Source organism: Epinephelus moara, chromosome 14 (genome assembly GCF_006386435.1).
Source record: "Epinephelus moara isolate mb chromosome 14, YSFRI_EMoa_1.0, whole genome shotgun sequence".
In the NCBI taxonomy this organism is placed as follows: domain Eukaryota; kingdom Metazoa; phylum Chordata; class Actinopteri; order Perciformes; family Serranidae; genus Epinephelus; species Epinephelus moara.
The window spans coordinates 23,154,378-23,170,333 of NC_065519.1; the positions used below are offsets into that span (position 1 = coordinate 23,154,378).

Genomic DNA, 15,956 nt, shown 5'->3' on the forward strand with positions numbered 1-15,956 from the left:
TGTGTGTGTGTGAGACACAGAGAGCAGTGGATACACAGCGGAGAGGAAAGGAGGACAGAGAGATGCACACTGCAGCAGCGCCCACTGATGCTGAAAATAAGAAACATTTCATTAGGAGGATATTGAAATGCTAATATAAAAACAAGTTACTGTTACTGAGCACACACAGATGCAGACTATAAATACATACTCCAGACTCTTTGAGCGAGCGCCCTCAGAGATAAGGCTTTTCAGTTTCTATTCAAAGCTTGTGTGTGTGTTTCTTAAGCAGGCTATGATCCAAAGTTAGACACATTTCCACAACTTATATTTGTATTTCTGAAGCGTTTTTTTCCCCTTCTTTTTATCTCCTCACATTAGAAATTCCATTTTTGTGCTTGTGGATGGCAAACATGCACTCTGTCTCCACTCTTGCATGTCTCCTCCTTCCCTCCCTCTTCATGGAAACTCTGGAATCAGTCAAGCTTAAATGGCAAACCCGAACGAATGAACCTTTTTTTCCCCCCCTCTTTGCGATAAATGAGATCCCAAAAGCCCCCGAGGAAGATACTGCAGAAATACATGGCATGGCCAATTTGTGAATGCATGCATGCAGAGTGAACACACACAGACACACACATACAGATGTTTGTGTTGACAGAACCAGTTCACCAGTCATCAGAGGAATATTTTGCTTGCTTTCCTCCACCATGAGTCCTCCTCTCTTTCAGCAGAGCGCTGTTATCTAAGTAAGGCAAAGGTCCCTGCTCTGTAAAGCCACCTCTGCGTTGCTATTTGAAAACATTTGAGGTGCTTTAAATATTCCTCACACGCAGAAAAGACCTTAAATGAACGAGCTAAACAGAAGGAAAAGCCCAATTTCCTTCAGGCCAAAAGCAGATAAAGTTGGAAAATTGAAACAACTCAAAACTGCTGTTCTCAGTAAATGTGGTAACCAAGGGAAACTGAGGTCACACACCCGCGTGAGTGTTGCGCCTATTAGAGTGTGAAACCATTCATCGGCCCACGGTGCTTACCCTACACATTTCTCTTTCGGCAGGAAGAGAACAGGTATATTACACCCCCCATCCCCCGTATTATTAGGGCTCTGCTATCACAAGCGCTCACACACTTCTCTGCACATCTACCATACTATAGCAATATGACATCACCGCCCATCCCTTCTGATTACAAGCCACACACATGACCTGCACGGCAGTGACCCGCCATCAGCTCATCCTCCTGTCCCATGAGCTGCTCCGGCATTAAGGAGTGCCATCATTAACAAGGTGACAGACAGGCAGGCGGGTAGACAGACAGACAGACAGACAGACAGACAGACAGACAGGGACTCCTCTAATCTGCTTTAAGGGGGCCAGCCCTGCTATAATCTGCATTAATGCTAAATTATTGAGCAGCCTGTTCACAGCCACACCACTGCCAGAGAGCAACACTGCCGGCCACGTATGGAGACACTGTAGTTTGAAAGAAGATATTTAAGGGATCTGTCTAGAACAATAGTCATATGCCTCTATGTGCACTGAAAGAGATCACTCTAATCACTCCTTCTCTCCATGCAGGCCGTGCAGAGATCCCTCCTGATGCATTTTTACTGTAGGAGATGGGGTTTTTCAGTGCAGAATGCACTCTGAAGATCAGCTACAGCTAATAAGGGGAGTCAGCAGGGGTGTAGCACCAAATTCTGAGCCCTGTGCATAAGCAGTCTCTGTGGGCCCCGCCACACCTCCTCTCTTTATCCATGTCTCTCTCACACACCTTTTGAATTTTTATTTTTACAAGTCAGTTTGATTTCTTTTCTTTTCTCTTTTGGAACCCCCGATTTTTGTTTTTGGGTAAAGACACAACAGCGTATGTTGGTGCTCCAACGGCTTAATGAACATTACTTGGCTATAGCTGTGTTTAGAGATGAATCCTATTGCAGGGCCGGACTAATGCATTTTGCGTCTTCAAGGGGGGAGAGGGGCCTCAGAAAGCTTCCACTATTTTTAATACACATTTCAGTCTTTCAATTGATTTTTAAGCCAATTTTAATTAAGTTATGACACAAATCACTTGGTAATAAAAACTGCAAATACCAAATGTTTCATTCCAGATTTTTCAAGGACCACCCTCCCATTGGGGCCCTGGGTAATCAGTCCCACTTTTTCTCCCACTATGACACCCCTGGGCGTCAGCAGTCTGAGTTATGCAAATCAAGTTGGTATCTTCCAAAGATAACAAACATGCTAGCAGGGTGGCCCTAGAGGAGGTCATCCCTATGTCCCCAGGGTCCTGTGTTCCCAAGAGTTGAGTTTTGAGCATGTGTCTCTTGTTATAAACCAACAAGATATTGGTACAGGCTATCCTGGCAGTTCAAATAGCCAGTAAAAAAGAAGTGACGGGATGTGATGTTTCAAATGCAGTTTAAATGGTAGAAATCCCTTCTGCCACTGTGGACAGATCAATGTCTTAAGTCAATAAAACTGTCTTGCCTGAGAATTTGAGAGCGTAGGTTTCAAAGAGTAATGACGTAACATCAGTAGGCTGTCAATCTCAGAACCCATGGGTGATTGTCTCACAACAAAATCTGCATACAAATGCAGATATCTGTTTATAGGGATGAGTGGGCTATAAAGTGGGTGAGTTTAACATACTGACTCAGGGAAACATATATTGAACTTGGGCTGGGCAGTATGTCAATATTATATTGATATTGTAATATGAGACTGTACTTTAGCTTAGATTTTGGATATAACCACTTAGGCATTATATCTACATTACTAATGAGTGTTCATCAAAAATCTCATTATGTAATTATAATGTGAAAGCACCAATAGTCAGTCCTACAATATCAATATCCAGGTCTTGGTTAAAAAATATTGTGATATTTGATTTTCTCCACATTGCTCAGCCCTGCCTTGCTAGTACCAGGTTGGACCCCTTTTGCCTTCAGAACTGCCTTAATTCTTGGTGTCATAGATTCAACAAGGTGCTGGAAACATTCCTCAGAGATGATGGTCCATATTGACATATGGATAGCATCACACAGTTGCCGCAGAGTTCCACCACATCCCAAAGGTGCTCTATTGGATTGAGATCTGGTGACTGTGGAAGCCATTGGAGTACAGTAAACTCACTGTCATGTTCAAGAAACCAGTTTGAGATGATCTGAGCTTTGTGACATGGTGCGTTATCCTGCTGGAAGTAGCCATCAGAAGATGGGTACACTGTGGTCATAAAGGGACGGACACCGTCAGCAACAATACTCAGGTAGGCTGTGGCGTTTAAACCATGCACAGTTGGTACTAAGGGGCCCAAAGTGTGGCAAGAAAATCTCCCCCACACCATTACACCACCACCACCAGCCTGAACCGTTGATACAAGGCAGGATGATGCTATCAAGTCAATATGGATTATACCCACATATAAAATGAAATGATTATAAAATAAGGGAGATGGACGTTTCAAATGCAGTTTCAATGATACAAATCTGTTAAAGCCACCATGGAGATATCTAATGGTTAAAGTCAAGAGAACTGTCTTGCCTACAAACCTGATGGTTTCAAGTAAGCTATGAACTGTAGGGTGGGTGATGTTAACATAATAACCCAGGGAGACATACACTGAACATTTAACCTACAGAAAGATCATTGCTGACAACATTAAACCCTTTGAAAGGTCTCCTTAATGTGTCATATAAAGAGCACATTGATCTGGGGAACACAGCACCCTTAATGTCAGCCATCTGACATATCTCATTAACTGTTGGATCATGACTGCCATGACACTTGCGTCAGATATATCTCAGAGGACAACTTTTAATGACACTGACATTTCATCTTGACTATTATTAAGTCACAATTGAAAACTTTTATGCCCCAATGCCTCAGCACAGCACAGCTAACTGACAGAAGTTAGCATGCTAACAGGCTATTTACAGTTTAAACATTAGTATGTTAGCATGCTCACAGTTAGCATGTTGACTTACCTTGTAGCTCTTGGTCCAGCCTCACAGAGCTGCTGACATGTCTGTACACACCACTGCAGCTCATCAATGAAACACTGTGGAAACAGAAGAGGACATTTACTGCTGGAAAGATGAGGTCACCCACTCAAATTTACCAAACTACCTAAATTTACCTCATATTAGCCGCATATTAGCCTCTCCTTAATAATACGGGGGTTTTTTTGTTTTGTTTTTAAAGAACTAGGACTTCTTTTTGTTATCTATACTGTAAACCTTTACACATCCCCTTCAACAGATACACCCAACTTACCTTGCCATGAATGGAGGCCATTTTAGCGTCATGACAGGAGGACAGTAGCAGCAGCATCACACAGGGCAGGTGTATGCAGGGGCGGTTCAAGGATTGGAGGACTCTGGGGGCTGAGCCCGGACCTCTGCTGGGGGGGTCTGGGGATCCTCCCCTGGCACTTTATTTTTATTTAAACAAGCTCTTTTTGGATATTATTTATCGTAAAAGCACAAAAAGTAGCAATAAAAGCATCAGCGTGAATTATATGATTGTCATTGTGACTTAGAAAATGGTTGAGGGAGCACCTGACACCCTATCAGCCCGCAAGCTTTAAGTGGAGTAAATTGTACATACTGTAAAACATCAATTAATAACCCAGTCACTGAACTCAACAGGCTTATATTTGGGACAGGCCTGTAATTCCTTTTAAACAAAACTGTTGCTCAGCAAAAATGGGAAATACAATCAAATTGTTTACATAAACCAGTATGAATGTTACTTGTATGAAAATTAGGCTTCAAATAACATATCAGTTATGAATCATTCTGTTGATCTAGCTCCTATCTTGTTTACCATGCGGGTAAATCTGAATAAATTACGATCTTCTTTGGTGCTCATGGTTATATTTGTATGCGTGATCGAAGCAGCTAACTAACATTAGCTCAAGTAGGTAGCCAACAACCCAGTTTTATACATCCAAGAACTAGCCACACTGGGCTAGTAAATGGGACTGGTTTAATTAGGACTAGGCTTTTTTAGTTGCATTTTTTTTCTATTTTATATTGATGTTTTTGTCTATGCATCAAAACAAACAAATCCAGGCTTACACATAATGCAGGTGGGTGTGGCTACTTTGAGTGACGGGCTGTCTGCAGGTAGTGTCCTTAGGTGTTCAATCAGATCCACCCCTCACTCCTCCACAGCACCAGTCTCTCGTCCAAATATGGTCACTTCTGGCTAAAAAAAAACCATGATGGCGACAGCTGAAATGCCAAACTCAAGGCTTCAGACTGGGAGTCCACAAACCAGTGGGTGACTTGGCAAACTGGAATCAGATTCTAATAGATTTGCCACCCGTCTCTGCCCATATGATCACATCGATATTGTTTTAAGACAGACTGAAAAACGTGTATCCTTTAATCTAATTGACTAAATATCCACAAACAGCTTTGCAGTAGTATACCCATCAGTCTGCATGACATCACACCCTTGTCCTTTCGTGAATCCATAACCGTACACGCCTTCACCGTGTGGTGTCTCTCAGGTTATCCTCATCCATCAATCTGTCTGATCGAGGCTCGTCTCCGTCAGGGCAACTGCCTTGTGTAATCGTGCCTAAGTGGAAAAACAGCAGCTCTCTGTTAATCACAATACAGCAGCAGGCAGACACCTCCTGCCAGGCCTCTGACAGGTATCCATTTACTCTGGAAGTCACCTCAAACGGCCCCATGCAGCAACGAAATGACTTCTCCCCATTTCGCCAAGCTAAAAGACTACACCGTGACACCAAGTGTAATTCAACAAAATATCTTTAATAGATATAAACTTTTTTTTTACACATCACAGCTCAATGGAAACAGAATCACATGCTGTCACACATGTTAAGAATGAAGGTGCAGGGGCGATCTGCTGTGCTGGGGGTGGGGCGGGAGGTCGTTTGGGACTCAATCGTCTGAGTCACTCATGTGGTCTTTGTCCTGTCTAATGTCTCCCCTCTTTATCTTTCATATTACTCCTTTCACTCTCCACTATAACCAAGCCAATAAAGCAGAAATACATCAAAAAAAAAAAAATCTTAAAAAATAAGACTGAAGGTGCAAATTCTGATGAATATCAAATTCTCCGTATATACAGTTGCACAGTATCTGAGTACAAAAGAAAACAGGTGTGAGGCTTAAATAAGGACTCCGTGTGGTCAGCTACAGAACGAATTCAGGTCGAGCTTACAGGCAGATTTACACACTACAGGAAGTCTGTAGCTGGAGTTTCAGGGTTTTCACATCTCACTCATATATTTAATAGTACCGATTGAGTCTATGGAGAGATTTAAGGATCAGATTGAGGCCTTTTGGCATGCAATGGATGAAGGAGGGGGTCAGTTCCATGTAGCGTTTTACATGTTGTCAACACTGGGTGGCGCTGTCGATCAATCCACTGCAGCAGGCTAGGCTGGAAATAAATTTTAAAGACTTAGCTTTTTGGATAAAAGTTCTCCCGTTGAAAACTCTGTCAAGATTTAAAGCATATTTATATATTTTTCTCTCATATAGAAGTACATGCAGATCTCTAACTGCATATTTATTTTCTTGGCCATTATCTTTGTCATAAATACTCTTTACATATACCAAGGGCAGAGGTGAGAAAATAAATGTTAACATCGTATATTTACAATAATCTGAATAAGCGACACTGAACTGTCAATCTATATCTTTACGGCACCCATATTGTTCTGTGATTTTACAATATATACTCTTTTTATATCAGCTTGTGACCAGTAGTCCTCTATACAAGTCGCACTTGCTTTTAACCCTCTAAAGTTATTTGATACATGTGTTATTACATAGGCAATACAGACTTGACCTTACAGTGTTTATGTGCTACATGGAGGTCTGTCCGTGTGTTTGTCTGTATCTACCTACACACACTGCTACCAAACAAGTATCCTATGGGGGATCTCCCAACAGTCTCACATAGCTTCTTTTTTCTTGGTTAGTAATAAAAATAATCAGTGTTATCACTGAACTGGGGAAAATGGAACAGCAATTCATTTACAACACACTGTCACTTTATTTTTTTTGCATGGGAGGAACAGATTTTAAATAGCGCCGGAGCTTTTTAATTGGAAATCTGTTCGCTTGTAATTAGGTTAGCTGGGGAGCTAAATGAGGACGATGACTTTAAATCCCTTTAGGTTAGTTTTCCATATCTCGCTGTCTCTGACATGCAGGGATACCCACAATCCATAAGGTCGGACACAAAGCATCACACTTGTGAGATTCTAAGGAAGGGAGTGCATGCTGATCGGATCAAAACGGACGCACGGTAGCACCACTGCTCTATTTTTCTCCCGTTCCCCTGTTCATTCCCCAAAAAAAGTCTCTCCTGGTGATTATACCACAGATCCACAAGGCTGAAGACGGATGACATGTAATTCCATGTTGGCACTGGTTTGTAAAAGCCCGAGAGAAACAGTCCACGTTGTGAGTTTGTGTAAGTTATTCTGTTGTGTGTGTGCAGTGCTGAACAGCCAAGTTTCAGATCAGCTTGAGTAGTGGTCATACTCCTAATGTAGAGCGGTCTGCAGCTGTGTGCTTCAGTTCATGTCGATGGTGTTGAAGACCCACTCTGTGAACTTCTTGAGCTTGGCTGAGGCGCTGTAGGACTCCTCCAGGAGACGCTGGTTGTCCTCTCGCAGGCTCTGGATCTGGGCCTGCAGTGACGCCTTGGCATCCTTCTCCTGGTGAAGACAAAGACATGTGTGAGCAATGTAGTCTTTCATTTGACATACAGATTTTTTAGTGTTAGTCTTGTGTTTAAGGAACTTGTTAGCTTAACAGACTTACAGCTTCCCTTCTGATGTGATTGAATTTCATAAAAGTGGTTCACGGCAAAATCACAGAAGCCAAAAACAGACATGCTTCCAATTATTTTTTTTAACACAGTTATCTCACGATCACAAGATAATTGTTTTGTTATCTTGAGTAAACAAGCTTTGTTATCTCTAGATGATCAGATAATTACAAAAAGCTCTTTCTCTTATTAGTGCCGTGCCAGCCTGCACAGACGGCATCTTGACAACTGTAGCAACTGATTTAAGCTGAACATGTCAGATCAAACACAACCATTACTGATATTACTGATCCCATCATTGAAATGAAGTGGTAACAGTGTCCTCTTGTGCACACAAGAGTGGCAAGATTGCAGTTGGATGCATGCCAAACGTGATGATCCGAACAAATGATCAATAAGATGACCCTAGTTATTCAAAGCTTCCAAATTATATATGTCTGAAGAGCAGCATTACAAGAAATTAAAAACAAGTTATGAAGATGTAATTAAGTCTTTCCTTTTATTTTGAGTAGAGCTGTCTATAACTTAAAGGGGGGGCTCCATTATTTATTTATTTATTTATTTCAGTTTTCATATCATTTTGTAGCTTTCCAGTGACTTTCCTTATGTACTCAAACTCAAAAAATCAAACTACAGAGACATGTTGTTGGTAGTGTGTACAGCTTGGATTGTTATGAGTGCAGGAGGGTGGATGTGGATGTGGCGATGGTGATGGCGCAGCTGGAGGAAATATTTATATAGATTATTATTTTGACACTTATCTTTTATGGACTGTGAGCAAACATTTAACAGCGGTCTGGTTGGAATCTGTCAAGTTCTCATGTTAATACTATTATTATGATTTACCTCACCTAAAACCTTCTTCCTACATGACCTGACGTAGGTTTCTGCATGATGACGTTGCTGTAAATAAACCCACGTACAGCCATGAACGCCTCATTATTTTTTCAGTTCAGAAAATCACACAATAACACAAACATGCTAACCAATCGAGGCAGCGGGAGACCAGCAACTCCTGTGTGCTGTGAGGTAAAATTACTGTTCAGTTCTCTATTCTGTCAATGGAGTCTGGTGGCTTTGAAGAGGGTGATATGACAGCCTCAGTTCTCCTTCAGAAAGGGCTGTCTGATGGCAAGTTAAAGCGGTGAAATGATCTAAATATAGTGTACCCTTGAGCTGATATTGATGTTTTAGGGTGGTCCTCTCTTTAGCTGGCTAACCAGACTCCTTTGACAGAAACAGTAATTTTACCTCACAGAACACAGGAGTGTCTGGTCCACCGCTGCCTCAATCATTTAGTTTGTGTTACTGTGTGACTTTTAGAACTGAACAAATGTGGCGTCCACAGCAGTACATTGCTCAGCTTCTGTGACCCAGTACTTCTGTCTACCTCTCCAAACTGGGACTGCCATCTACTATAGGTAATAAACTGGCTGTGGTCTATACATATGTTTATTAAGTACAATAAAGCACTGAACCTCAGTGTGTCTTCACCTGGTTAAATAAAGATTTAAGAATATTAAAATGACACCATCTTCCAACTTCAAGCTCGGATCTTCAGAGCAAACACTTTCCTCACGCTCCATGTTTACAGTGTCAGAGAGAACCGAGCGCAGGGGTTGAGAAAGGGGAGAGCATCAGTGCTGTAACCAACATCACTGCATTTTGCTAAAGGTCAAGTGGGAGGTATCTACTCAGTCATTGCATGTTAAACCAATTACCAGATTGGATATATCACATATTTTCAGTCTAAGTCTATGTGTTATTGTTAAAGCTCACACTCTTATTTAAAGATGATGACTGACCTTCTTCAAGTCCTCTTGTAGCGCCTTCACCATTGACTCCAGCTGGCTGACCTTCCCCATCAGGCAGGCTGGAGTCTCTCTGTGAAAAAGAACAACCAGGACATTAGCTGGAACAAACAGTGAAACATCAGAGCGCAGCAGTGATTAAAGCTGCACCACATGCAAAAGTAGCCTTTTTTTAAGTCTCGTGAAAATGGAGGATTTCTTTCATTTCTAATATTGTAGTCGCTGATATTAGCATGCAGTCGACCAGAGTGTGAAAGACTCATTAGTGATATCAGCTGCAGCAGTGTTTCATTGGAGTGAAATCTGCAGGGTCTTCCATGGCAGAGTGCTGGACACCAGCGGATTAAAGCAAACACTGGTCCCGGGCCATGACCTGAGGCCTCTTACCCAGGCGAGGGTTGTCTCAGAGGGGCTGCCTGAGGCTCAGCCTGCTGGGGGCTGGTGGCTGCTGCGCTCTCAGCCATGGAGCTCTCCTCTTGGGCCGCTAGGAAGACCAGCCTCTGCTCTGAATAAAAAACAGATAAAAGACGCATTGTTAGACTTGGAGAGAGCAAATACAGACTCACAGTGCCCTCTCCTGGTGAGAACAAAGATGGCAGTTGGGTTTTTCTGCCACACCTACCACTGAAAAGTAATATCTGTAATTAACCTTCACTTCCAATGATTTTGAGGAGGAAATGAAAGCACAATGTGTGCCTACCCTCAAAGGCCTTGGCAGCGTCTACCAGGTGGGCCCAGTCCAGTGGGCCATCTGCCCCAGTGTCAGGCAGGGGCATGAGGACAGCGTCCTGCAGCTGCTGCCTCTTCCTCTCCTGCTCCAGCTCGGAGCTCTCTGGGGCTGACAGGTCTCCTGGGAAGGAGAAATGGCAAAGTAATACACAGTGGACAGCATTTTAATCTGTTCTCCCCTGGCAGAAAAATAGAGAAAATTTTGCAGCAAACAGCTGCATTTAGACTGAGACTGATATTTCAAACCTTTGGAAGGGCCTGTTTTCAGATTCTTACCTACTATGTACTGCACATCACATTATCCTGCTTAATTACTTTTGTTCTAACTACAAACAAAAGGTCCACAGCACCGCCACCTGCTCTATGATTAGCTTTAAATACTGAACATTCACCCAGGGATTTGTGTGATGCTCGTCGGCTTGGTCCGTGACGACTGGTGGGTGAGCGTGGCATTGTGGAGCAGCTGAACAGCAGGTCAGTAGGCGTGTCGCGCTGTCCACCGGAGGACGGCTCCCTCTGCCCACTGTAAATACTCTCATCCGACAGGGTTCTCTGGAGGGAGCGACGAGTGGGCGGCGGACCTGGGAATAATGGCTGAAATAATGGAGACAGGACTCAGGTAAGACAGAGTGAAAAATATTGCAAATTAGGGGTGAGCCATATCATGTCTTTCACGATAATAGCAGTTTAAAATAGGTGCGAATGTATGATAGTCAACAGCCTGTCAAAATAAATGCAGGTCTGTGTGTGTACGTGTTGGTGTGTGTGCTAGGGGTCTGATGGTCAGCGCTGAGTGACACAGTGTGAAGGGTAGAGGAGAAATGGCAGAGCATACAGGTCCAGGTGGACAAAACAACTCGATATTTTGGGATTTTTCCAAAAAACAAACAAACAAACAACAAACAAAGGAAGGAAAATAAGTTGGCTTTTCATAACTTTAAAATAATGGCTGAACTCGCCTGTTGATTTAATTTACACTACACTACGTGTACTTTCAACAGTAACTTTTGTTACCTCATTGTTGGACAGTGTATAGGACTGCATCTTCAAACTGGTAAATTCATCATCTCTCTGTGCCCGCCACTGTCTAGTGCAGATTAAGGTCGTGCACAGAGCCTATTGGTCTAAAGTCAGACTTTCACATTTCATATGAACCCTGGTTGTGACAAAAGCTCAAGAAGTGGGGCTTCTCTTTTTCACATGTATTAGACATGTCCGAGCCTTGAAAAATACTGGAAGGACTTTTTCCAAACTTTATCCTCAATCCATAACTTTGACTTGCAACCCAGCCTCTGGTCGCCCACGGGAGAGGACGATGTAAACATGACTCAAATCCAGTGCCGTACACTGTCTTTTGCCTCTCTGCAGTTCTAATCAGATCGAAGGATGCTGCCCCGCCCACCCATGCCCAGTGGCTGAGGGACACCATGTCCTGCCTTAATCTTAAAAAGATTCACTAGTCAATTTGTAACTCAAATAAATAATTCAAACAGGTTTCTGGCCCCTTTCTGAAACACTTCCAGAGCTGTCAGTTAGACTGAAGATTTTGTGTTTGTTTCTTGTTCTTTCTGATAAAGCCTTTTACATAGGCTTCTCTCCCCCTCTCTTTTTATACTGAGCCTTACTTTCAGCTCATCTGTCATTTTCTGTACTATTCAGGAGATGGAGGACCGTCCTATTGACGTTATTCCGGCTGTTATTAGGCGTGAATGGGAATGGGGAGGATTGTGATGGAGTTTCATGCTTCGTTCCCTTCATACATGTTTGACATTTGTTGTGATTATGCACTGTGTAATCCTGTTGAAATTGAATAAAAATATTCAAGATTTTAAAAAACAGGTTCCTGTTGCTGTTTGCAAACTACAGAAGTGAGATTTTTTTAGTTTTTACTGACTATTTGAAGGCAAACTGTTACATTTATGCTGACATACGCAATTATAACACTTAATTTGTTGCGACTGTTTGCTCTTGGAATTAATAAGAAATATTTTTCTGTATTTTGTCATATCATCAAGAATATCATTGTCATAAAAATCCCCTAAAATATTTTGATATTATTTTTATTCTAATTTATTTTTCATTTAGCCCATGTTTAACCAGGTAAGTCCCGTTGAGATCAACAATCTCTTTTTCAAGGGCAACCTGGCCAAGACAGCAACACAAAAAAAGTTACAGCCAAACAACAACAAAACAAGCCACAATTTTGGCTGTTTAGTATCGTCCTGAACACTATGTGACTATGTGAATTTGTTTCTTAAATCAAATCTTGATCTATTTTTTTGTTTGTTTAGTTGACTTAAAGGCATACTATGCAGGGAAAAAACAGTATAGCGACTCACACACAAGTGTTCCCTCATCATCACTTCTGACTCACTCTCAGTGTGTGGTGGTGTCTGTATCTGCAGAACCTGCCCTCTGCCTGTACTTTCTTCTTATTTTAGTTTGTTCAGGATGTTTCTGTGTGTCACCCCCAGCCAGCAGCAGCGTGAGGTTGGGACTCTATAATAACATAGCGACCAGCCGTTTCTTTTCTCTGCTCTGAGGGTGCAAGTTGCAGGTTTGTGTGTCTGTTTGATCGAAGGCGAGGTTGAGCCACACACACACAAGCGTGCACATCAGTTGAATTCAGACAAAATCCGGCAATGCAGCACCTTCCTGCAGGGCTGTGCGGAGGTGTGGGTGTGTTTATTTGTGCTTCAGAGTGTAACCACCGTGAAACAATCAGAAAATAACGTTTTATTTCTTTGATTCACTTCAATCACTTCCTAGCTTGTTTGACCACTGCTACTCTCAGTCTCGTTGAGCCGAGGAGGAGGGGCAAAGTTTGAATGTTGTGTTTACAAACAGTATGTGACAAACCCGGCAAAGTGTGCCTTTAATTAGCAGAGCTTTCCACGTTTCCCCTGGCAACTGCAGAATGATCGGATGGAACAGGCTTCATTATCCCAGTGGGAAATTTGCCTTGGACATCACAGTGTCTGCGGTATAAACAACGGTGCAAATTCTGAGAAGTAACCCCACGGGCACAAGTACCCCTGATGAGGAATCTCTATCCTTTCTCAGTACCTTCTCTTCACTTGTAGTGGGTGGAGGGCTGTCGAGTGTGATGAGCTTCTTCAAGTCTTCTTCCAGGCTGGACTTGGCAGTGTGCCGCTGGGGCGACTGGGAGCCCCGGAGATTGGCCCTGAGCTGCGGCTGACCTCCCAGCAGACCGTCACTCTGATGCCTTCTGAAGATAAAAACAAGATTCAACACAGAGAGACTCCTAAAGTCGAAATAACACACATTATATAACAAATCAGGCAAAGGTTATGGAGGTGGCAGCCAAGAACTTGAAAAGCATGTCTGTGATTTAAGGTCAGCAGTTCAAACGCTGAGGTAAATGATAAGGATCTGCAACTACTCTCTGTGATGTTAACATGCCAATGACAAGACTCGTAACCACTTAACTGCTCCACCAGGAGTAACTGTGGTTTGCTGAGCAGCTGTACAGTGTGAAAACAGCAGCTGCCATCAACCACAAATGATGCAATCACCTTTTGGGCCAAACAGTGACTCATATGCTGCCATGAATGAATGAAAAAGACCAATTATGTTTAGTCACCCATCTCTGGGAACCAAAAGATTTTGTTTAAAAATACGAAGTTTCAACCTCAGCTACACCACATGGTGGCAGTGTTGGCCACATAAAAAAAAACAGTACTTGGCGAGCAGTCAATGTGGCAAACTATAACAAGACATTCATTCCCTTCCCCCGGTGTCTCAAACATCAACATCGCTGACAGCAGGACGCATTTCAACACTGAATCTCAACTTTCTCTTTTCACTGCAGGAGACACAGCTCCTATCTTACTTGCGAGTGCTGCCAAAGTCCACAGAGTTGACGGTCCCCCCAGGTTTCCTCCAGCCAATCAGGTACTTTGAGGTCGCTCCTTGACGCGGGTAGAAGCTCTTGGTCCCCGGTGATGTGGGTGAGGTGGCCGCAGCAGATGCCTCGTCTTGCCCCTGGCCCATCGGACTCCCTGAGTGGCCAGAACTGAGTGTGCTGGAGAAGAGGGGAGGCGGGTGAGACATATGAGTGGGTGAAGAAGCGCGTCACTTTGATATTCATGTAATTATAATCCATACAAGCAGCAAGAGCAGATTAAACGGCTGGCTGTACAGTCGTAGTAATGTCAGGGTTTCATTTTATTTGGCCTTGGTTCAATTGGCATGATTGATGAAGCACCAATGAATCCTCCCAGATGGCTACTTTTCTTCTAGTTTAAAATATTTACGCATACATAAACAGAACATAAACAGACTCTCTTAAACTCATTAGTTAACCTGTTCCATCACCACAGTCCCCACTGTCTCTGCAGATGGGACCGATTGATGATTTTATAGATAAAAAAAATAGGACACAGTGTCCTTGCTTCATTTCCAGCAACTTCAAATAACATTCCGCCGTAGTTTGACATAAAAGCTGGAATTTTCAAACAGCAACTTTTGTGTCTGGGTGCAGGCGCGCATGTGCGTGCACTGCGCATACTATAAAACAAAGCTGCCAATGTACAGGTCTGGTGGAGCTGAGTTATTTCTGGCTGAGTGAAGAGGAGAGAGGAAAGCTTTAGTTGATTCAAAAGGAAGTGGGATTTAGAAGAGGGGGAACAGTGCTGAGCTCACAGTCTGCATTTCTTGCAACTTCAAGCACTTCCTTTCTATCATGGATACCGGGAGACGGAGATACATACAAATGCAAAACCACACACACACACACACACACACACACACACACACACACACACACACACACAGGCAGAGTTATTTCATTCTTCCTCTCTCCCTTTGTTAACGCCAAACCGCAGAGCTTTGGACTTTTCCATCTGGGATGGTGCAGGATATATCTGGACTACAATGAATCACTGTCTGTTTAATGAAACATTGATGCGAAGCCACAAATTCCTCAGCTGACTCAAACAGAACAGCAGCACACCTGGAGTGGGAGGCGGCGTCACTCAGGCTGTACAAGCCACTATCAGGAACTAGTGGAAAGGCTGTTGGACTCTTGGCTGGGATCTCGCTGCCTCCAATGGTGACAAGAGAGTCTGGTGTCGGCGGTGAGGAGTCCGAGGCTCTCTGGCTGCCCGCCGAGTCATCCTGCCATGGGATTTTGTCTTTGGCCCTGAAGGCACCAGTGGAGGAAGCTGTGCTGCTTTGTGTGGCGGTGAAGGAGGTGGCATCGATGCCGCTGTCAGTGGAGGCACCCTGAAGATAGCCGTTGAGCTCCAGATCGCTCCGCACTCCTGAACGTGAGCCGACCTCGTACCACTTCTCGTCGCTGTGGGCGGAGCTGGAGGCGTTGCTGGAGAGTGTGTTGCTACTCGACTGGCTGGATGAATATGGAGCGTCCCCCTATTCAGAGATGAGAAATCAAATGAGCGTTTTCAAAGTGAAACCAATTACAAGAACATCATGTATTAATCCACAAATTCATGTAAATAAAGTCACAGCCTCTCACACAAAATGGCAGATACTTAAATAGTACAGTGCAAAACATTACAAGTAATTTAACATAACTTAGACACTTCTGCAGTCTGAAAAAAAGGTGTAGGCTGAAGCTACAGCTTAA

The 15,956-nt window shown here is 43.2% G+C and overlaps 1 protein-coding gene across 4 annotated transcripts in view; it reads right to left on the reverse strand.

Moving 5' to 3' along the window:
- Positions 1-5,747: 5,747 nt before the first annotated feature.
- LOC126400988 (signal-induced proliferation-associated 1-like protein 1) overlaps positions 5,748-15,956 on the reverse strand; it is a 52,925-nt gene continuing 42,716 nt past the window's right edge. For 3 of the 4 annotated variants that reach the window (XM_050062008.1, XM_050062009.1, XM_050062010.1), the window contains exons 14-21: positions 15,321-15,739; positions 14,199-14,390; positions 13,412-13,574; positions 10,738-10,939; positions 10,317-10,466; positions 10,004-10,121; positions 9,611-9,689; positions 5,748-7,692 (exon numbers count right to left, since the gene is read on the reverse strand). In XM_050062008.1, the coding sequence (XP_049917965.1) occupies positions 7,549-7,692; positions 9,611-9,689; positions 10,004-10,121; positions 10,317-10,466; positions 10,738-10,939; positions 13,412-13,574; positions 14,199-14,390; positions 15,321-15,739 (1,467 nt within the window). In that variant the 3' untranslated portion in view covers positions 5,748-7,548. The remainder of the gene's footprint in view (positions 7,693-9,610; positions 9,690-10,003; positions 10,122-10,316; positions 10,467-10,737; positions 10,940-13,411; positions 13,575-14,198; positions 14,391-15,320; positions 15,740-15,956) is intronic. The other variant, XM_050062011.1, reaches the window with a different exon arrangement.